General features: G+C 43.5%; 1 protein-coding gene across 2 annotated transcripts in view; it reads left to right on the top strand.

Moving 5' to 3' along the window:
* Positions 1 to 925: 925 nt before the first annotated feature.
* The window catches only part of ZYG11B (zyg-11 family member B, cell cycle regulator), a 197,410-nt gene continuing 174,391 nt past the window's right edge, over positions 926 to 23,944 (top strand). The window contains exons 1-2 of one of the 2 annotated variants that reach the window (XM_069232657.1): positions 926 to 1,267; positions 20,809 to 20,974. In XM_069232657.1, coding sequence (XP_069088758.1) covers positions 1,265 to 1,267; positions 20,809 to 20,974 — 169 coding nt within the window. In that variant the 5' untranslated portion in view covers positions 926 to 1,264. The remainder of the gene's footprint in view (positions 1,268 to 20,808; positions 20,975 to 23,944) is intronic. The other variant, XM_069232656.1, reaches the window with a different exon arrangement.

The following is a 23,944-nucleotide window of genomic DNA, read 5'->3' as shown; positions in this document are numbered from 1 at the left end:
CTAAATGTACGCAATTAGCCCATTGCAGATTATCGTATTAGTGCTTTGCATTGCCACTATCGAATGCCTTGTGATTCAAATGTTACATAGATTACACTTGTTCCGACGATATGGACAGCTATTAATGTTCATTTATGTTTATCATTTGGTGTTGAGACACATCTATATTGTGCTAGCTTTGTTAATATAGGGAAATAAATTCACTAACTTTGCAATAAACTGGTGTGGTTATTCCTGGCTGAAAGGTCAGGGTTCGCCGAAATGTATTCTGGACTAATTGTTAAGTGTTATGTTGTTCAAGGTGTTGCTTATGTTCGTTATTGATTATTGATTGGATGCGACTGATCGATATAAGAGTACAGAGAGCTCCCACTAAGTCAAAAGATTCATCGGCCTAAAGAGCGTCCAAACGTAGGTAAATTGTTACTACGCTCCGCTCTATCAAACTTAACTGACAGAGCAGTGAAGAAGGAAGAGGAAACGGTGTTATGGACATAGCTACTACACAGGAGACTGCACTAAGAGTGGTTATTGGTCGTTATGGATACTTAAGACTGTGTTTTCATGGGAAATGTAGTACATGTTTTTTCTTTGAACCTGCTGTTGATTAAAGTGAAGAAGAAAATGCAGACATACAATCTGTCAGTTTGCTTTAATATACATTTAGAAGTGATTTAGAAAGCTTTAAAGAACGATTAAGTGCGTTTTGCCGTTTTAATGCAGGAATTGCCGGCGTTTAGTGATTTTTTTAAACAAGGTTTAAACAATTTTTTTTAAACGTTTTTATTTTCCCATTTGTTTACTGTCATCCACATAAAAATACTGGCTTCGTCGAGAAACTGCTGGCCAGCTTTCATCCCTAGTCTCAGAGCCAGGCGCCCCACCCCGCGGGCGCTGCAGTCGAGCCCGGCCTGTACCGCTTTAAGATCTCGGCGAGGGCGGTGCTGAGCCGGGAGCGAGGAGGAATCACTTCCAGGTCCGGCGGAGCAGCTGTTTGTCAGTGCCTCGCCTCTGTTTACGTTACCGATCCCGGGAATGCCCCGGTCTTCTGGGAACGGCGGCGGGTAAAGGGCGGCTTCTGACCTTTCTGGCCGAGCGCGACGGGAAGATACGAGCGGCGCACCGCCACCCCCGGCGAGATGCGCTGACGCCTGTTGCTAGGTCACTCGCCGGTACACCGCTTCCTGGGTGCACGGGGGATCTGTACGCACACCGGACGCAGCGAGAGAGGAGCGACCGGTACACGGGCTGCGGCGCAGAGTCCATGGTAAGTGCCGACAACGAGTACAGCGACCTGGGGAAGGTGAGGTTCCTGCACCTCCGTACAGCCGACGATGGTAGTTTCTTATAAACGTTGATCCACATTAGTGTACCCGGCTTCAGTACCACACCGTTCTTGTTTGGGTTTATGTCCTGCTAGTGATCGAGCCGGCGTCACTGCGAGGCAGGGTGTGGGTGGGAAGCCGGGTTCATGTTCTACTTCCAAAGGTCTCATTATGGAACCGAAAGCAAAAAACGCCTTGTTGCATATTGTGAAACGTCAGCTATGTTGCTCATCTGAAAAATAATTCTCGGCTGCATTTAATCACATGGGCTACATCCCCCTCAAATCCCACTCCCCCCCCCTGTCATGCTTCATCATTGGCCATCCCACACTTGCAAAAGCATACTCTAATGGTGGAGATAGATGATTCAGCGGCTTGTTGACCTCCGACAAATGTGTGACAACTGAATTAGGGCTGTTATAAGGGTGTTTCTTAGTGTTTGTTTTTGCATTAGGGAACTGGCCCTTCTAAATATCTCTCCTTCTTCAAAACTCCGATGAAATTGGTGTTGCTGTGTTATGTGGTCTGAAAAAAACAATAGCCATTAAATAACAATGAGACTGAAACACTTCTTTGGCCTGCTGTGGATATCAGTTTCTTCAAAGAGTCTAGCCTAAAGCCCTCCTCTTCTGGATGTTCAGGACATGCTGTGGCACACTTTTAAAGCTGTCTTTATCTACATTTAAAAGGGTTTTATACTTTGAAAATATAATTACTCCCTCCTTATGATGAAGACAATTGCGTTTGTTTCATGGAAATACTGCCTTATTTATAAATTCGAATGAAAACCAAATTGTAACATACTCTTGATTGCTAAGAGTACATTGCCAGTCGTTACTTGTTTAAAGCAACTTTCTCTCTGTATTTGCTATATGCTGAAAATAATAATAATTACAAGCTGTAGACGGGGTTCAGTTCATAATGAGAAACATTTAATGTGACAGGCTAGAGATACTACTGGGTGAGCTAGTAATTTACCACAGAATATAAAAGGCATGATATGTCACAGACGATGGAAGTCTGTCAGACTACAGCGTGGTCTATGACCAAAAAAAGGCACACTGCACTAGGCACAGTATATCTCAAACTGGATCTGTGCTGTGAGACTCAGAAGATGTGTTTCTCTGTGACTGCAGTGAAGTAGAGATGCAGTCAACAATATAAACTCAGAAATATGCTGAATTGAACATGTTCAGATTTGTTTCACGTAGTCATAATCGATGTCCTTCGTAGGCAAAAATGTACATAATAGGACAGGGTTTTTTTCCACACTGAATTTTAAAAGTAATTATCTGAAAGAAAAAGGCAACATCACAGAACGTGGAACATTATTATTTTATGAACTTGCGGACCTTAATTTCCCTGAGGATTGTTTTAATGCAAGGTTTAAAAGGGTTAAACAAGATTGTAGCATTTATAGAATTTAAAGCCCCCTATCTCCACCATTGTCAACCCTTTAGATGTTTACAAAAAGCCTGCATTAATTGTTTTCTACAAACTATTTTGTTAGACCCGACATCCTTGGTTTGATATTTCCCCCGAACTTACTGCCTTCATCACTCCTGTTTGCCGAATTCCTTTTTTTTTTTTTTTTTTTTTTTGGCATTAGGGCTCTGTGCACTTTACCACTGCTAGCGAGTGCTAAAGTGCTTGTGCACATTTAATTGTGAGTCCCTAGTGAATGGTACCACATGTAGCCAAGGCCTGTAAATTGAATGCTGTTAAAAACTCAATGTCCCGCCTAGTAGAATAGTACTCTAAAAACATGCCTTAAGCTTGCCACTGTAGCCTGTAGTGCAGTTTTAGAATGCCATTTTGACCTGGCAAAATGAACCATTTGTCATGCCCAAAGGTGTATTGTACTTAAAAAGCAGGGCATGTGCACTTCAATTTTATGTCTTAGCAGAGAAAAACTCCTAAAGTCATTTTCAATGTTGTAAGACTTATCTCGCCTATTGACTAATAATGGCTTACCTTATTGCATTTAATAAGTGCTAACTTTAAATAGGGATCAGATAGAGATATGCAGATAGGCACTCAAATGAGTTATATTTAAAATTCCTCTAATGGTGAAGTTGAATTCTGAGTCACAATTCTGAAAATGCCACTTTTGTTGACATTTTCTTGTCCCAACCAACTGTGCTTTTCTTCCAGTGTTCTGAGTCGCATGAATGAGGTTTTGGGGTTGGGGCTTGTGTTCTGCTTCCAGACAGTGAGACAAAGCAGACTTGGGTCTTGGCAGGAAGACTGAGGAGAGGCTGTACCCAGCGCCACTTGCACTTTGCTGGGACCTTGAGCTCAAAGTTCCTGCCTGATACATGCCAGAATGAAGCAGTAACAAACCAGAGTCCATAAGTGTACCATTGCTCAGAGAAGTCCTTGTTGCTTGAAATCGCTGTGGTGATGTGAAGTCCTCAGCAAAGAGCAGATGGGCTGCTCCAACAGCACAGATTTTGGATCTCCTGCTGTTTGACATCGTGAGGGCTGAGGAGTGATGCATTTCTACTCTTGAGAAAGTGCCCATAGAGTGTGAGTACCTGAGCTGTGGTATGCTTCATCAGATGTAGTTGTACCCTCGCTAGGGCAGATGCAGTTAATGTGATTTATATATTTATTTTGCATGGTACCTAGTTTGCTCAGTTTCTGCCACGGGCCGTAAGCACAGCCACACTAGATGGGTACAGTTTTTATCGGGAGAAGTGTGGGCAGGAATTTGCAGATTCAAGATCTTAGCTTTACAATAATGTGAACAAAATGCATAATTGTTGACAAAATGTGTGGTTTTCAGGACAGTCAGGGTAAGAACATGTAGTGGGATTATCACAAGCCACACCTTTCTGAATTTTCCTGGATATCTGATTCAGAAGTTTCCAGGGATGGTTGGGTTCCCTGATTGCCGCCTCACCCTGTGACTGAAGAGTGGATTTCAGTCAGACAAGTGAGAGGAAATTGGGGTTTAACACCCCTCTCTGCCAGCCCATGTGTCACAACTACACCCAGAGGATTGCAGATTTGCTCTTCTTTGCCATTGGGTTGGAGATATTGATGCTTTAGGGCCCAGGGAGACTGAAAGTGGCTGAAAGAATGTTAGGGCTTTAGGTATAGGAGGGATATTCCCTATGACGAGGATGGGCCATCAGCCACAGTATTTATTTTTTCCTTCAAATAAATGCATCTCTGATGGGCTTACTGTCCCCTTATCTGTTCACCTGTGGGGCAGGAAAGACAGTTTGGTCCTTTAGAAAGAAAGCAAAAAAGATTGCGAAGTCTGGTGAGGTGCATGGGGCAAAGACAGTGTGGGCAACATTCACCCTAGTACTCCCCCTTTTTTTTTTTGCCCATTTTCTTGGGTGTCTAGTGGGCTTTCTGCCCCCCCTTCCCCTTTCCAGTGGGGTATAGATTGGGGGTAGCCTCCATTTACCCTTATGGTGGAGGAGGGGGATACAAAAGATTATTATAGCAGTTTACAGAAGAGGCACTACCTAATGCTAGGATGGACCAACTTCACGCTGACTTGTTTTCCCTTGATTGTCCCTGGTGACCTCTTCCCCCAAATCTAGTCCCCCTACATAGGGTAATGGGCAGAAAGACTGCTGGAGGGGGAGGCTCAGCTCTTTGCCTGCACTGACTACCCCTCACTTTCTTTTATTTGATTTTTTTTAAGTGTGGTAGTAATGAGGAGGTGCAGAATGACTTTTTGAGGGGGAGAGCTCTTGCCCTTGAGCAAGGAGCTCTTGCCCTTGAGCCCTTGAGTCAATGCTCTTCCATTTCCCACCACATTTTTCTCATTTGAAAATACCCCTTCTCTCATACTGGGCCTTTTGGCACCCTGAGGAGGTTGCAGATTGGGATGAAACTCCACCCCCCCTCCTCCCCCAGATTCCCTGGTGCTGGACAGACAGACTGTTATAAAATATTTAATTGAGGGCAGCGCTTGCCCATTTTCAAAAGCAATGCTTCTCCCACAAGCACCTTTCCTGGTGGCCTAGTGGGTGGATTCCAGCTTGGGGATAGTGGCATAACTGTAGCTCCTGCAGTGTGGGACCCTGGGCTCCAGGGGGCCCCCTCTGGCACAGGCAGTGGGCCCCTGGCCTGAGAGCTCCTGACTGGATCTGGAGCGTGGATGGCCCCTACATGTATTATGCAGGGGGGGCCCTCAAGTATTGTTACACCTGTGCTTGGGGATTGCTGCCCTGGTGCAATTCCCCAAGTAGGGATCCACTTGGGAGAGGTGCTGTATTGTCCCATTTCCAGCTTTCCAGCAGCGCCTCTGCCACACAGATCACTTCTGGAGAGGGAGCATTATGCTTCCCTGCCCATATTCCCCCCCGACTAAACGGAGTGGAAAAGCCATCACTTTGATTAAATAGGACATCAGCCTGTTGTTAGTCATGGCTAAACAAAAAAAAAAGAAACTCCGGAAGCTGTTCCCTCTCATCCTGATTTTTCTTTATATAAAAAAAAAACTTCAGGTGCTTTCATCAGAAGTATTTTCTTCTTAATGTGGTGGGCGACCCTTTGCTAGTTTCACAACGTAAAAAAAACACAGTGACAAGCCAAGATATATGTGAAGCTCTATCATGTTTCAAATGTTTTCTACAGTTATTATGGCCAATTATTACATACATATGGCATGGCTACAGCACGATATTGGTCAACACTGTTCTTATTGTTGTGTGTGTTTGAGCTCTTGAGAAATAATAGGAGAAAAGAAGTTATAGAAAACAATCTGTCCCATGAGCCCCTGAACTATTTTTTTTTTCTGGATGACTGTTGGAAATTGGGATACTGGTTAGGGCTGGGAGGGCTAAACCATACTCAACAGCACCCAGAATCTCTGTCGGGGTGAAACACAAGCACATCTCAAATTAACTTGTGCTTAAGCCTGTGGTAGCTTGGCACAAAAAACAGCCCAGCTTAACTTGGAGGCAATGTTTAAAATATTTATTCAGTACCTCAAACAGTAATAAGGTGAAAACACAAAGCAAGAAATTCCCACACCAACATAAAAATGTTAGTAAAATTTAATAAATAATTTGAGACCAGAACAGCAACAATCCAGTCAGTAAAACAGGATATATGCAGTTTTAAAGATTTGAGTGAAAATAGTGCTTAGAAGTACAAAGTTCCAACTGTGGTTATCTGGTTGCAAAGGTACGGGACAGCGTCACAAGTTCAGGCCGATCGCAATGGAGTGTGGGCTGGAAACCGGGACCAAGTTAAGATTGCCAAACAAAGTACCTCCAATCGTGGTTTGCGGAACATTGCAAGATCCTGTGTTGTGGATGAGTTGTACAGTGGTAGTTCAGAGGAAGCTGCAGTGGGTGATGCAGAGTCCTGCGCCATCATAAGGATGCCATTGACATGGGCTTGCAGTATGAAATCCTGCATCAGAGGTGCATTGTGCAGAGGTGGTTCCAATGCAGCTGCAAGGAGATGCATTGTGCTACGTCAGTTTTGCTTACAGGACCACAGCTGGGCAGGCCAACTTCCAAGGGTCCAGGTGCGGGGTGGGACCACCTATAAGGTGTTATACCTGGCATCCTACGGTGGTCTTAACCCACACTTTTTGCCTTTACCTCCTGTTTGTTGCTGCATCTTGTTGGTGACCTTAGGGCGCTGAGTTCTTTACCTCTGCCAGTCAGTGCAAACTGCATGTGCTTCTCCCCTAAAACATGGTAACATTGGTATACTCACAATTGGCATATTCAGTTTACCTGTAAGGCACCTGTAGAGTGGTAAATCAAACCCCCAGGACCTTTAGAGTGGATGCTACTAGTGGGCCTGCAGCACTGATAGTGCCACCCACTTAAGTAGCCCTTAAACCTATCTCAGGGCTCCGTCTGCATAGCCTGCATGCGCAGTCCCACTGTCACCCTGACTTTGCATTCAAACCCCTTGCCAAATCTTACACTCCCCTTATGCTTACATCAAATTCACCTCTAAAGTAGGCCCTAGGTAGCCTGTAAGTAGAAAGGCAGGACATGTACCTCGCTATATCCATGTCCTGGTAATAGAAAAAGCCCTAATGTGAGGCCTACCATTCACATAGGCCAGCTTTAGGAATTCTTTATAATAACTTTAAGTAGTAATTCCTGATCTGAGTGGAGTGACTGGGTCATGTTTAATACTATTTGGAATGGTAACAATAAATCATATTTATTGGTAAGGTTGGATTCATTACTGCTAGTCCAAAAAGGCCACTTTTAGAAAGTGGATACTTCTCTGCACCCGCTGCCCTGTGAGCCTGTAGCTTCCTTCCAATACACATTTGGTTTGGGTGGGTGACAGTTCCACTTGTGCATTCCCTTCAGACACCCACAACATAGGACACTCAGCCATACCTGCATTTGTCTGCATACTGATGTGTCTACCTGGGTAAGGGGTGGGGAGGATCTCACACTTATATCTCAAAAGGTAAAGGCTGGGGTCCACACAAGAGAGCTGTTTACCTCCCACTGGCTGTCTGGAGCCGAGACTGTCTTGAAAGGGTACCTGCGCACTTCACAAGCCTCCTTTGTTAGTCATCCCCACACATCAAAGTCACTTTTTTGTATAAGTAGTGGGCCCCTTGATCACTTCTGGACCTAGAAGGAACCCTGCTGGAGTAACAGCTGCTGTGTTCAGGTGCTCACGGGTCTTCCAACCCTCACCGACAGGCCGTTCCCACCGGGAGAACATAGTGGTTGTGCCAACGCACTGGGACCACCTGCTTTGGGGAGGCTGCCTCCGCCCTCCCTAGTGATCCTGACTCACTGGAACTGATGAGACTGGTGCCGGGCACAAGCGGAATCTTCATCAAGGCTTCCTCCCCTCTGGAATAGCACTGCGGCCTGCCCAGGTCTATGCAGGAGTCTTCTTAGTGGTTGTGCCGATGCACTGGGACTGCCTTCACTGGGGAAGCTGCCTCCGCCCCTCGCGCTCCTTACACCCTGGAACCGATGAGTCTGGGGCCGGGCGGCACCAGAGGAATCCACTGCTCTTCCTTAGTTCCTGCATCCTTGCCGCACCAGCAATTCTTCCTCGCTGCACAAGCAAGAAAACCCCAGCCTCATCGGAAACACTATTCCCGGCTACTCAATTGTGGTGAGCAAGAATGATCATATTTACTGGGAGCAAGGCGCATTCACATTTTGCACACCTCACGCCCAACACATAAAGGAAGGTACTGAACGCCTTCTGCCCAGAGCACCTGAAGAATAAGCTACAATACTGCACAATCTGATAATGTGACTTTTGTCGTTTGAGTACGTTTCTGAGCATATTTATAAAGATTATCAAATTATTATTGTTTACATTTTTCCTTTCTTTCTTTCTAAATATCGTATGGAGTCTTCTTGTGGTGCCTACAGGGGATCACTGTGAGTGGGATTGCACAAATACTTTACTCAGTGCCTTCTGAGTTTAGCCTGCCTGCTTTGTGCCAAGCTACCAGAGGGTGGGCACATATTTAGTCTGAGTTGTGTTTCTGACTTGCCCTGACTACAGTGGTGGATTCTGCTTGGCTGAGGTACATACCCTAGCCAACCAGAGGCCCCATTTCTAACTGGGAGCATGAAGGGGACAAGATTCACAACCAGTAGAGTGAAAGAGCTGGGCTCAAGGTGGTTAGATTATTTTTTGCCTCCCAGGCTCTGATTATGATTCCAGCCATCTAGCCTTCATGGTTACTCTGGTGGTCCTGGGATCGTCATGCAGGTCCAGTCCTTTTACTCGGGCATCAGAGTAGCAGTCCTTCTTGCATGCAGAGCAGCACAACAGTCCTGAGTCTTCTACAGGTTGAGAGGTGTACTGAAGAGTTGGGTCTGAGGATCCCTTATTTACACCGGATGCCAGCTATGAAGTAGGAGAAGGTTCTGGAGGTTTATACCCCTAGGAGGTGCTTGAAATGTCTTGCCTCCCTGCCCTGGCCCCAACTTGTATGTGTTCACAAAAGACTAGTGGCAAACCCTTTGTGAGTAAGCTCAGGCAGTGCATTTGTAATGTGCATGTGTGATAGGTGACAGCACCTCCTGCTCATTAACTCAGAGATGGCCCATCCTACCAACTCCTTTTACCCTTTGTCTCAGTGTCTGGGAGCAGTGCATGAAGACCAACTGCCAGCTACACCTTGTAATGTGACCCAGTGTAAAGGCAGCAGGCACCAATAAGTACAAGAAACTCAAAATTTTCTACAAATGGTATTTTCAGAATTGTGACTTAAAATCTGTGCTTACTATTAAAGAGGGTTTACATTACAATTCCATAGACACCAAACTTGACATTCCTCACTGCTCCCAATTGAAAGTTAGCACTTATTCCACGTAATGAGGGAACACAATGATATCCTATGGAAAAGGTTGGCCTAGCAGTAGTGAAAAAAAATTGTATGGGTTTTTCCAAAACTAAAAGTTCATGTCCAGCCTTTTAAATACAGTGCATCCTTCCTGACTGACACACATATATATTGAAAAGAAAGGATTAGGCCTGGGAAATTGTTTATTTTGCCAAGTTCAAATGGCAGTTTAAAACTGCACACTCGTGCTGCAGTGGCACGCCTGGGACATGTCTAAAGGCTCCTGAAGTCAGTGGTACAATATGTGCTGTAGGCCCACTAGCAGTATTAAGTTATCAGGCCCTGGGAACTTCTTATCTGACCTTCCTAATGACTTAGAAGTAAATTAAATATGCCAATTGTGGGTAAGCCAATTTTACCTGTTTAAAGGAGAGAGCACAAGTGTTTTTGGACGTTGAGTCAAAATACTTCCCTGGCTACCTCCTGAAGGAGCTATCATCCTGGGCCACCAAAAGGTGTTTGAGTTCCTATAACCAAACAGGGTTTGCAAAAGGCATGGGAGCTATATCAAACTTACTGTCTCTATTGCGATTGCTCAGTCAACAAAAGAAAAAACATCAGCCTATCCACCTTTGTTTCATCGATTTATACAGCAACGTTCAATCGAGTAGATAGGGCAGGCTCTAGAACAAACTTGCCAGCTGGAATATACCTCTCCCTCTGCTACCAGCACTGATCCTTCTCCATACCGACAAATGGGTTAGAATAAAGTTAGAAGACGTGCTCATCTGTCCAGAAGGATTCACACCCATCAAGGCTTAAGACAAGGGTTTGTATTTACCCCCACACTCTTCAGTCTTTTTCTGGTGGATCTCCCTTACAGCTTTGATCAGGTAAACCTACATGATTCAAAACTGTTAAGCTTTCTGCTGTCAAGCTTAATGTATGAGGAAAACCTAGTCATGCTTAGCCACACAAAAGTTGGCCATCAGAGACTTTTTTTGAACACTACTGCTTCATATTCCAGTAAGTAATAAATCTGAAGAAGACAAAAATCATGATTATAGGTAAACCGTCCCTGAGCCCCCAACAATGGAATTTGCTAGGTGGGAAAATTTAGATGGTATCAGAACAAAAATATCTGGGAATGCTGTTACTAGACAATGCTCTTTTCAGCAACATATGGCACTCATGCAGCTAAAAGCGAACTCCCTCACAGCAACCCTCTTACGTTTGAAGACATACCTCTACTGAAGGTAATACAGACAAATTGTATAGCCTATGGCAGCGAAACATAGGAAGGCAGATGCTTCTCAATTGGAGAAGCTCAGTATTATGCTCCTTAGGTCAGTTTTTTCACTGCCAAGCTGCTTGTCACCATTGGAATTTGGTCTCACTAAACTAGTGGTCTTCATACTTTTAAATGCCGCACCCAACACCCCACAGGGGAAAAATATATATTGGGGACCCCCCTCCAAATTTTTCACAGTTAGTCTTTTAAATTGGCAATGTTTAAATTTAAGCATTGCTGTTCAGTTCTGTTACTTAAAAAAAAAAAAAAAGCATGATGACAAACATACTATTCTGGTCAGGCAGGCTTTACTAACATGTACAACTATCCACAGTGTAATTATTAGAAGTAGGGGTGGAGTGGGGGTTTTGAAGAATATTTGGAGTCCCTTCCCTTTTGATGCATGCTTCTAGCTTGGACAAAACATGTTAGTGATGGCCTATTACAGAGCAATTTACTGTTGCTCATTGTTTCAGCTTAAAACAAATCCCTGTTACTAGCATAACGCTTCTTTTGGCCAGAGCCTGGTTCCCCCGCGATCACTTGAAGCCACCTTAGGGGGGGCAATCCCCCAGTTTGAAGACCCCTGCACTAAACAAACACTGGCGACGCAAGGTACATTTATTAAACCACTGTGACAAACTAAAGAACGCTGACAAAGGAACACTAAAGTATCACCTTTGGAAAGAAATCAGCAGCAGAGATTACTCCCCAGCTAGGAGCTATCTTTTTCCTTCCTTAACATCCCTTGGCTTAAACCAAGAAAGGAGCTAAATAAACAACTACTCCCTAGTCAAGGCCACTATAAACAGTAGAATTAAATGCACCTTCCTACTGGCTGCAATGAGGTATTCTCTTCACATCGACATGCCTTTTGAAAATAGCAGGTGATGGAAAGCGAGCACCTCAACCATACTTGGGAGCAGACGTCAAAGCCCAGACCAAAAAAGCCTTTCTGAACTACCGTCTGGGCTGTTCCCCCATCACTTTCTTATCTGCCACCATGGGTATGCCTTCTCAGCACTGACGCCACCTGACTTTGTGGACAATCACCTGAAACTATACTACACCAAATCTGCAAACGTGAATCAACCTTGGAGGAATGGAAAGCCATATTAAAACCCCCATTTAACTCTAGGGGGCTGAGTCGATGCAGGCAGGCCATCATAGCTTGCTTTAATCCCTCAGGCATTCAGCTAAATTGTAGGCTGGTGAAATACCTGTTGACTTGAATTAAAAATGAATCACCTAACAGGCGGTAATGCATCTGGGCCGAGTCTGGTACCCTGACCCCCTTTTCCACTAGCCTCTCTTTGCACTGCTACTTCATTGCGAACAAGACTCACACTGAAAATCAACCATCTAACAGGCCGTAATCCATCCGGGCTGATTCAGTACCATGACCCCGTTCGCAAGGCCACTTTATTGCAAACTCTAGCACAGTCAAGCACTGGCACAATATACACTTTAATTGGATTAACCGCTGCTGAACGGTTGAGGGAAACTTGTCCCATGGTTCATCAGCCCGCCCAAATAGTGACCAAGCTTGGAGCCTTAAATTGTGAAATTTTGATTCCTGAATTTGTAATAATTTGCCGTTCTCTATGCTATTGCTTTTCTGTATGGTGTCATGTATATCTAGGCCACCTTTATTTTGTGCAATCGGCTTCTTCTAGCACTGAATAAATATATTTGTTTTATTTTTAGTGCAAAGGTTTTAATTAACTAAACACTCAAATATATAAACTTAAACACAAGCACTTTAGCACTAGTTAGTAGTGGTAAAATGCTCAGTCCTAAGGCCAACAAAAACAAAAGCAGTAAAAATGGAGGAGTAGGGTAAAAAACATTGGGATAAGACTAACCTAAGTCTGACTGGTCTAACAATGACAAAATTATGCAAAGGCAAAATCTTGTCACTCACTCAAAACAGAGACAGTTTCTGATGTGGGCTCAACCATTGTTTTTACTTCTGGTGTGATGGGCCATAACAAATTGTGATTAACATCTTTTCAGACAAATGGATACATTTTGCTAACCAAAAGACCCTAAATGTAACTATAAGAAATATGTTTTGACAAAAAAGTCTGAGACTGCTAAAACGGTCTTAAAGACTTGACCTAAAAATTGCTTTTGCTAAATCCTTCTCAGTCAGGGCCTCATTACGACTTCAGCAGTCTTTTCCAAAGACCGCCAAAGCCTCTGCAGTCAACAGACCGCCAGTGCTGTGTGTGCCAATGGAGGTGTCTGAGTGAGTGTTTTTGGCAGCAGGTGGGGGTGTCGGGATGTATGCGTGCCATTGGGGGGGGGGGGGTGTCTGCTTGTATGTGGAGAGGAGGGGGGCGTATTTGGGTGCGAGTGTGTAGGTGGGCGTATTGGGATGCATGCGAGTGGGGGTGCTTGTGTGCAAGTGAGTGGGGAGTGTTTGAATGTATGCATATGTGGAGGGGTGTTTGTGAATGCATGCGTATGAAGGGAGTGTGTGTGAGGGGAGGGTTGTGTGTAAATATACTATACGGAGGTGTGTGTGTGTGAATGTATGCGAAAGGGGGTGTCGGTGTGGATGATTGCGGAGGTGGGGTGGAGGTGTGAATGTTTGCAGAGGGGGTGCGTATGTGTGAGTGGGGGTGTGTGTATGTCAGTGTGAGAGCGGTTGGGAGTGTTTGGAAGTGTGTGGACTGGTGGGATGTGTGCTGGCGACAGGAATGTAAATTCCTGTCACCGGGTGCGTTACCACTAGGGCTTTAACAACTTCAAAGGACGGAAAGCCTGGTGGTCTGCAGCCTTGTAATCCGGCCGGTAGGCAGAGGCCTGCCACCGGGCTGGAGGAGCTCACCGCCGGCCGCGTAGGTGCGACCGCACTGGCGGGCCAGGTGGCGTTGTGGCGGTTTGGCTTCTGCCAAACCCCACAACTTGGAATGCAGCGGTCTTTACCGCCCAGTCCGCAGCAGTAAGACGGCCACAGCGAGGCTGCCGGTCTGATGACCGCCAGCTTCAAGGTGAGGGCCTCATTGTTTATTTCAAATTGTTAACAAGGGATGAAGGAGGCCTAAGTCAGCTTGAGGGTGAAATGCAAACATTTGGTGAATTTAGAAGTCCCTGCCTGTGCACAATTTTCTTTTCAGATAACCGAATTGGTGGTGGAGGTCCTGCTCTTGTTTGTTTTGGCTGTTGTATTAGAATATACCATGATTCATCTCAGTTAATTTTTTTGTAAAGGGAATGCTGTGGGAGATGCAACATATCCGCAGGATACTGGAATAGTTTAGGATTTTAGGTTGCAGGTTATTTGCCCTTTTATGAGGTTTTTTGGACAATGTGAGTGGTTCGAAAAAAAAGTCTCTCTTAGGAAAAAATTAAAATATATTGTTTTAAAGTGGTGCTGACTATTGATTTACACTATGTAATACAATGTGTATGACTTCTGTTAATACGTTTACTCTCCTTAAATCTACAAGTTTGTGAATAATTAAGTTCTGTCCCTTTATTTTGGTGTATTGAGAGGCACTCGCTAATGATGATGCTGTTTTATGTTCTTTTAACCCCTTTCTTTAAATTTTATGGCAAGACCGGAGGCTCCTATTATGCGTTTCTTTTCTTACTTTAATTAAATAGCAGCAGTCAAGAAAACATACTACAATTCCCAGAAGGCTAACAACAACAGCCAATGGGAATGAAAACGTAGTCATAACAGTGTACACCAATCACATGCATAGTAAGGTATTATGACATCACTTGACTGCGACCAGCCCTCTTTTCTTGCTGCTCGCAGTCAAGATAAGTACCCTTTTATCTTTCTCCTCATATTTGTCTGTTGTAATGCCTGTGGGGTTATTGTTATTAAGCTTTATGGTTAACTTTTAATTGTTTTCCTTATTGCGCTTTCATAACGCGTTGGTTTAACGTTATTGCCTCGTATTTCATAGACGGCAGGTTGCCGCATTATTCGGAGCGCTTCCCGGCTCGCGCGCTGCAATTTTGGCCGTTTGCATTGCGCGCGGCGCCCGCGTGCTCTCTGGCCAGGAACCCGGGTCTTTCCTCAGGCGGCAGTTATTCTGCTCGCGCTTGAGGAAATACCGGGCGCTCGGCCAAGAACTGCTCCCCTGAGGCTCATATTCTATTCTAGACGCGTGGTTCTTCGCGTCTCAGGAATTTTAGTGTTTTCTTTCCCATTATCGGCTGGACGTTTCCGGTCTCTTAATCCTTCTCCTTCCCTTGTAGCTGTGTTTCCCCTAATTTTAACCCCTATCTGCCCAGTTCCTTTATCACTATGAATTCGGATAATTCCCCCTCACATGATGTAGAGGATATTAGGCAGGAACTCTCTGCCTTCATCAAATCCTCTGTCCAACAGGCAGTTTCTTCCTCCATACAAAAAATTTCTAAGAACCTAGAACACTCATTTTCTGATATGATTTCTAGGACCATGTCGGCCCAGGCTGCGGGGGAATGCAGTCAGTGCCTTTCCCCTAGTAAAAATCCTAAAAAATCAAAAAAATTGGCGCAAAAGAGAAGTGAGGTTTCCTCACATGCGGCAGAGGACGCGGTTCCTCAAAAGGCTCCCACCAAGGAGTATAAAAATGTGGACATTGGGAAACTAAATTTAAAACATAAATCTAAAGCAAAGAATATTATTCCTCCTTTGATGATTTCATCCACCCCTGATACGGATGACGATTTGACGGATCTGGACTCCGATACCAGTGTCTCGGATGACGCAGATGATAATACTTTTTCTCCCCCGCCTCCCAAAAAGACCAAGTTGTCCTCTCTTCAAACCTCCACGCTCCTGGACCCTGAGGGTTTCCCGATGTTTGACCCTTCCAATATACTTCACGCCAACTCCACTGAGTGGGTTCCCGCAGACCATGTGGCACAATATGTTTCTGCAAAAATCAACTGCCCATTGGACAAACAAACCAGGGCGAAATTGAAATCTGAGTGCCCTCGCCCTTCCCTGTCCCGTAATTTATCCGCTACTCCCGCTATTGACCAATCTCTTTTATCATATTTTACAAAAATAGGCAAGAATCCACGCAAAGGGGTGGATAAAGCGTGGGCTTCTTGCCAAGACAAATTGCTGGATGTTATGGGACCGCTAACCCGTATTTTTTGACATTGTGGAAGCGGCCAGAATGGATGGTTCCTTCATTGATCCTGAAGAACTCTCTTTATGGGTCCAACGTACCTTTTGCCTTTTAGGGAATGCGAATTCCGCCCTTACACACGAAAGACGCAAGGGTCTTCTTTTAAAACTTGACTCTAAGTTAGTCAATTTGGCGACTGTCCAATCCAACTCTCAAACGGATGGTGCTCTGTTTGGAGAGTCCTTCATCAAAGAGCTAAGCAAGTATGTGACAACCTTTACTTCATTGGACAAGGCTCAACAATCGATGAAAAAGGTGTTTTCACAGCATGTTTTTGCAAGGGCTGGCAGAGGAAGGAACCGCTTTGCCGGCCGTGCATACCACAACCAAGGTTCCAGAGGTTAACATAACGCATCCTACCAGGAATATAGACCACAGTTTTATCCCCAAAGAAGCAGGGGTTTCCGCTCCAGAGGCTTCAGGAACTCCAGACCCTCTCCCCAACCAAGTAAGTCATGTATTTTCTTCCATTCCCTTAGGAGGCCGTCTCCGTTTTTTCCTTCCAAAGTGGTCACAAATCACGGCAGACCCGTGGATTCTCAACACTTTTCAGGGTTATTCCATAGAACTTTACACAACTCCTATTCAGACTCAGTTACCCCCTCTTCCTCGTTTCTCCTCAGACATGGTTTCTCTCATAACTTCGGAAGTGCAATCTCTATTGCAAAAACAAGCCATTGTTCCTATTCTTCCCATCCAACAGGTTTTACCAGCTCAATATTTCTGGTTCAAAAGAAAAACAAGAAGATGCGCCCGGTGATAAACCTAAAGTATTTCAACCATTTTATAGTTTACCATCATTTCAAGATGGAAACTATTCTCCATCTCAGAGATACTCTTCTGCAACAGGATTGGATGGTTTGACTGGATCTTCAAGATGCGTATCTAGTGGTTCCAATCCATTCTCATTTCAGAAAGTTTCTCCAATTTCAGTGGTTAAACCAGTTTTTTCATTTTACCTCTCTACCCTTCGGTCTCTCATCAGCCCCCTGGTGCTTCACCAAACTCATGAAACCTGTGGTAGCTTTTCTCAGGGCGCAAGGCGTCAGACTCATCATTTATCTCGACGATATTTTAATAATGAGTCAGTCCCCTCAGTCCCTCCTCTCTCACCTATCTCTCACGCGTTCCCTGCTATCGGAACTAGGCTTCATCATAAACAGAGAAAAATCCATTCTAATTCCATCTCAAGTTATAGAATTCTTAGGATTTCAAATAGATTCAATTTCGGCCACCCTCAGACTCCCTTCAGCAAAGATCAAAACTATAAAATCGGAAATTCTACAAGTCCTTCGCAGTTCTCAGATATCCCTAAGAACGTTAGCACGAATTGTGGGTCTACTCTCATCTTCAATTCAAGCTATATTTCCAGGTCCTCTCCATTACAGGGCACTTCAGAGGTTGAGAATCAGTCACCTAAAGAAGGGTCTCTCGTACGCAGATATCATTCCACTAGACGCCGATTCTCGCACAGAGCTTCAATGGTGGATAGACCATTTAGATTCTTGGAACGGAACGACTATCTTTGCATCAGCCCCCGATCTAGTATTAGAATCCGATGCAAGCCAATCAGGATGGGGGGCCCGATGTGGACCAATCTCAACTGGAGGCACATGGTCGTTAGAGGAGTCCAGAATGCATATCAATTGTTTAGAGATGCTTGCCGGCTCCTTTGCAATCAGAAGCCTTGCAAAAAACAGAGTACGCTGTGCCATTCTCCTCAGGATGGACAACATATCAGCCGTCCGCTATATCAATCATCTTGGAGGCACAAAATCCAAACCTCTGACGGAATTAGCCAAGGGGTTTTGGGAATTCTGCCTTTTAAACCACATTTCGGTTCATGCAGAATATCTTCCGGGGTCTCTCAATTCAGTGGCGGATTGGCACTCTCGTCATCTGCGAGATTCAAGCGACTGGAAACTCCATATTTCAATTTTTCAACTCATTCAAAACAAATGGGGTCCCCTAGTAATAGATCTTTTTGCTTCACGTCTCAATTCCCAGCTTCCTCTATTTTACAGCTGGCGGCCAGATCCATTAGCTGTAGCATCAGATGCTTTCTTACAGGACTGGTCCCCTTCCCTCAATTATGCATTTCCCCTTTCCTCATGATCAGCAGGGTGCTGGCCCATCTCAGACGCCAACTAGCCACTATAATTCTCATAACCCCCTTTTGGCAGTCTCAAACTTGGTTCCCAGCGCTTTTAGAATTATCAATAGACTTCCCGGTCCTGATTCCTTCCTTCCCAAACCTATTGCTCAACCCTCTAGGGCTTTCTCATCCTCTGATATTGGACAATGTGCTCACCCTCTCGGCATGGAAAGTCTCGGGCAATCCCAAACTATCCCAAGCATTTCTGCAGAAGCTTCCCGATATATCTCCCAGTCTTGGGCCCCAGGTACAAAAAAGGCTTATTCATCAGCCTGGTCTATTTGGAACAGCTGGTGTTTGGGAAAACAAATTGATCCCTTTTCAGCGGATTTGATTTTTATTCTCAATTTTCTAGCAACTGAAGCCAGTAAAGGCAAAGCCTTCCGTACTATCAACCTTTATAGATCAGCTATTTCGGCCAATCATTCTCTGTTGAATGGGAAACCTGTGGGAGAACATCCTTTGATCTGCCGCTTAATAAAGGGAGTAAAGTTTTCTAATCCTCCTTTACCTAAATACAGTCGATTATGGGATGTTTCTATTGTTTTGAAATTTCTATTGTCTTGGCCTGATAATGTCATGCTTTCTCTAAAAATGTTATCTGCAAAGTTAACCATGCTATTTTGTCTTGTTTCTATTAAACGTCTTGCAGATGTTAGAGCTCTAGATATATCTAACCGTCAGTTTACTCCTTCTGGGGTCATGTTCACTGTGGTTCGTCGAACTAAAACTAATTTATCCTCAGTTTTTTATCCTTATTTTCCTGACTATCCCAAACTATGTGTGGGACAATGTTTGAAAGTGTATGAATCAAAGACTGCAGATTTAAGATCCTCTTCTCATTCCCAATTATTAATTTCATTCAGGAAACCTCACTCTCCCGTTTCGGCCGCTACTCTGGCCCGGTGGGTTCGTTGGTTGATGTCTTTGGCGGGCATAGATACTTCTATGTTTGGGGCTCACTCCTCCAGAGGGGCAATGGCTTCTAAAGCGTTCTGGACAGGCTCCCGTTTAGAAGACATTCTTAAATCTGCAGACTGGTCTAATGACAACGTATTCAAAGTTTTTTATTGTAAACCTATTGAAAATGTTTCTCTGGATATAACTAATATGCTTTAAACTCGCATAAAAGGAGCCTCCGGTCTTGCCATAAAATGTAGATTTTCCTAGTATTATGACGGAAAGTCTTAATTTTATTAAAGACACGGAGGCGAGTATTATCCCTCCTCTTTCATTAACTTTGTTTTCTTTCCCACCCTTTATTCTAGCACCATTGGCCATCACTCAATCTGCCACTTAAGGCTCCTCCTTCGGCCTGGATTTGTCTCTGCAAACCTCTGTGGCACCGTTCAAAGCCGGTCTTCCCACAGGACTAATCTACCGGGATCCGCCTTGGTTACCTTGGATTTTGAACTTTTGTTCTGATGTCTTGTCGTTTATTATGGCAATTCTTATTTTGTTCTCTATAGTTCCATTGTTTAATGTTAATTGACTCTCTCGCAAGAAAAGAGGGCTGGTCGCAGTCAAGTGATGTCATAATACCTTACTATGCATGTGATTGGTGTACACTGTTATGACTACGTTTTCATTCCCATTGGCTGTTGTTGTTAGCCTTCTGGGAATTGTAGTATGTTTTCTTGACTGCTGCTATTTAATTAAAGTAAGAAAAGAAACGCATAATACTCGCCTCCGTGTCTTTAATAAAATTAAGACTTTCCGTCATAATACTAGGAAAATCTACATTGTCACCTTTTTTCAAAGTTATATGGAGCACAATAACAGGAAATACAATTGGCAGACCCAACATGATTTTCTCACCATTCCTCTTTTTTAATAATTGAATATTGTCATTAACGTAAGCTAGAAAATACAGTGCAGCCACAGCAACTCTAATATCGCCTCTCACACTTGGATAAAGCTATGAGGGTGTGATCGCAGAGTTAATTTAGTTTTGTAGTAATTTTAAACCGAGAGTCCCTTTCTCAGGACTTCTATTTTAAATGGTTGTAACAGGTCCCCATATATTTTCAGGTCTTCTGTGGTCGGCTGTTGGAGATTATGTACATAGACTAACATGATTTGAACAGTGGTTATGTTTAATCAGTTTAGTGATGGAAATTTTTTATTTTGGACCGTGTAATGGCATTTACTTAGATCCAAACCGGATTGTTCTATTGTACAACTTGTTTCTGTTTACATGGTAAAAATTAATAAAATTGCAGTTTTTGCATGCTAAATAATCTATCATTTTATGCATATAGGTATCAATTTAACCTGTCAACAGTGAAAAGAATATTTACAATAAGAAAGCCTTTAAATACAATAACCAACTTCTTTCATTGAGTTAAGGAGAAAGCTCTTCATGTCAAATGTGCATGCTATACTAACATAACTTCTAGGAGCTGCGTGATGTAAAGGTATCACTGTTAACTTAAAGGTGCGTCAGACTTTTTTTTTTTTTTGTGTTTTTATTTTTGTACCTTTTGAATTCCATTTGTGATTCAGATTTTATTTTTGTTTGTTTAACCATATCGTTTATAGAGCCACTAACTTACATTTGAAATCTAATTTGAACTCCCTTTTAACTAACTCCATTGTATTTTGTTTCTCAACAGGAGGAGGCATCGCCAAGGTCTTTGCTTGACATTTGCCTACAATTTTTGAGTGCAAACCTAGAACAGTTTTGCTCAGAAAGACCAGATGGCACGTTTTGCTTCCAGGAGCCTACGATCTTTCCACAGGAAGTGGCTGATCGACTTCTACAGACAATGGCATTTCAAAGTAATATTACAAAATTGTTAACTATGAATTGTAAATGTAAAATGTTGAAATGTGTTCTCTTAGAGTACATTGATCACCATTCTACATAGGTTTCAGTTGGCCGTGGGTGTGTTGAGGACCACATATACCTACTGCTCCCCTTCTGATGGTTGTCTGCTTTAGGGTTGATTCAGAGTAGTCTCCTATACTCCCATACATGCATGGCTTTGGGAACCCAGCCTATCCTATTGTTGCACCACAAATGTAAGTTCTGCTAAATTGTTCCCTGGATGGACGTGGAATAAACCTCACTAAGTGGTGGTTATGTGTAGATTGGTAATGGAGGGCAGATTGCGCCTTTTGTGCCTCCTAGTAATGCATTCATAAGCACCACTTGAGTGAATCGTGTACATGATATTGTTTCGCTCTCTGTTGGCTAGGCAGATCTGGTTATTAAGCCTCCTGCCCATGATGATGTTACCCGGTTGTGCATTTGAGTGCTTCAACCATTCCATACTCCAAGCAAACAAGGGTGATGCCATTCTGGAGGATCAGTGCATTCTTCCAAGCCAGGCTCAGAGTTCTGAAAATACATCAAACTCAGCAAGACCAGTCCCCAATTACCTGGAGCAGTCCCTGATGCCTGCTGTTCTGTTTCTGGTGCCCTGCTGTGGTCTAATCTAAGAACCTTAAATCCACTGCTCACAGTTCTAAGGGATTACACAAAAAAGTATTGTGATGCAGCACACCAACAGTCTTTGTTGAATGAGACCCCATATGTAGCACAGAAAGCACTCTGTCCCGTTTTCACCGGTCTTAGAGGCTCTTCCAAAAGAAATTATTGTGATTGGTGCCATCTTTCAGTTGGTGAGCTTTTTTCTGGGTTTGTCGTTTGCGAGGCAGTCTTCCCGTTGGACCAAGGGATTGGTATTGAACCCATTTTGCCCGGCACTGTGCCTTCCTTTATGAGCTCTGTGGTGAGACTGTTCACTTTGAGATGGAAATCACCAGCACATTTTGCATACCGACTTGAACGGATGAGAACCTCATATACTCTCAGGCAGGGGCTCTGAATATGTTTATTTGAAACTTGCTCCTTAGGATCTCTTTGCAAGGTTAAGATCTACTGGGAGTACAAAACACCAAAAATTTTCTTTGTAGACAACTTGCAAAAGAGCATGGATGGAACGTCATCCCTAAGGGAATATGGCCTAAAGAGTCAGTGAAACCTTACATATACATCAGTTTACCATGGAATAAACTGGAAATGGCCATTTTGGCATCCAGGATTCATGATCCCAAACCTCTGGTATGTGTTCAGTAAGCCAGTTTATACTTTCCCCCTTCCCACATCTTTACCCCCACCCCTCCACCGATAAACCATTTCCAGTATTCACTGAAGGTTTTGGTTGGGCCCTTTCAGATTGATTTCCAGACATTTTTTATTGGACTACTTTAAGGCTATATTATGGATCATATCTTCTTGAGGAACAGAAGCAACGTCCTTTGTCACGATCCAACCAGCAGGAAGTCGTGCAATATGGTCATATAGTTCTTCCTGAAAACAGCATTTAAATACTGATGGAATCCTTTACAACTTTTAATCTGAAATGATGGGACCGATGTGATCACTAGCTAGTGAACACTAATCTTGTACAGCATGAAGAAGCAGAACCACATTAAATATAAAGTGTTAAACATTGGCAGAGTCAGTAGGTCAGTCGTTGGCAGCCATCCTTTTGGCTTTGGCATTTTTTTTTTGGTAAAAAGGCAACTAGTTATTTGCTGTGAAGAACCGTTTAAAATGGACGAAGTCTGGTACACTATGAAATAATAGCAGCTACATAAACAAAGTCCACTCTAAAAGGCATTTACTGCAGCATTAGCAGGAGACACAAACTGATAAAGCTGGAATGTCCTCACGTCAAATACGGCATGAAGAGGTGCTTGAAAGTGTCCCACTGTCACATTGGTCACCAGACGCAGCGGCAACACTAAAGTAATAAAATGTTTTTAAAATGTTGGCTGTGAAGGGAACTACCTTGTGTACGGATGTGCTCCTTGTGAAAGAGCAAAATGCAGTCACTGAAAATAAAGAAAACCAGTGGCTGAAGTAGACTGGGCCGTTTCCACATGCAGTCTGCTGTACTTTGTAGAAGCAAAATAAGAATGACCTCGTAACAGACCAATGGATGAAAAGAGCTGAAAGCCACTTTAAGAATGTTGTACATATAATTTTATTAAAATAAAAAAATCTTGGTTGACACCAGACTTAAAAAGACATACATCCTTCCTTTCAGTTTCACACATTGGCTGCTAAAGCATACAGAAACACCATGACGCAGAACCACAAATTCCTATTTGTTTTTAGCTTGTTTTTGGTGGGGAAAGAATTTAAGAGGAAATTCTGTTTAGTAAAGGGATCAGCTGATAACTGAACCAGTGCACAGTTATAGCTTAAGCTATGTAACCATGATGGCTACCTATATTGGTTTGTATAACATAAAGTAGAGTAAATGAAATACTGATATTTTTTTTTGTCTATACAACTGTTTTTCCTCAGAAAGTATGAGCTTATCTCTGTTTTCCCAAAAGTGGACTTTCACTTCCATTTCATTCAGTGCATACCTTTACAAGGACATGTTTACAGGCACTGCAGAGGTCTGGTCTTATGGAGTGGTTTCCATAGTCAAAGACAACAAAATGTGCAGACAATGTGTCTGTTATAGTCTAAGAAGAAAGGAAGATGCAGTACTCCGCATGGTACCTCACAGTGGGTTTGTTGCAGAATACTGTGCTACCAGAAAGGTAAGAACTCATAGGCTACAAATGGCTAAATCTGCCAGCTGCAAAGTGGCTAATGAAGCTTTTGCATTTCCTTTGCTAGAAATGTGCCACTCAGCAGCATAGAAGGTATGTGCATACTGCCTGATGGGAAAATGTGTCAGATTTGGATGCCTGGGCTACTTTTCAGATATGTATCCCTTAGAA

Source organism: Pleurodeles waltl, chromosome 4_2 (assembly GCF_031143425.1).
Source record: "Pleurodeles waltl isolate 20211129_DDA chromosome 4_2, aPleWal1.hap1.20221129, whole genome shotgun sequence".
NCBI lineage: Eukaryota > Metazoa > Chordata > Amphibia > Caudata > Salamandridae > Pleurodeles > Pleurodeles waltl.
The sequence above is the reverse complement of the archived record's forward strand: the minus strand, read 5'-3'. Positions and strand labels throughout refer to the sequence as shown.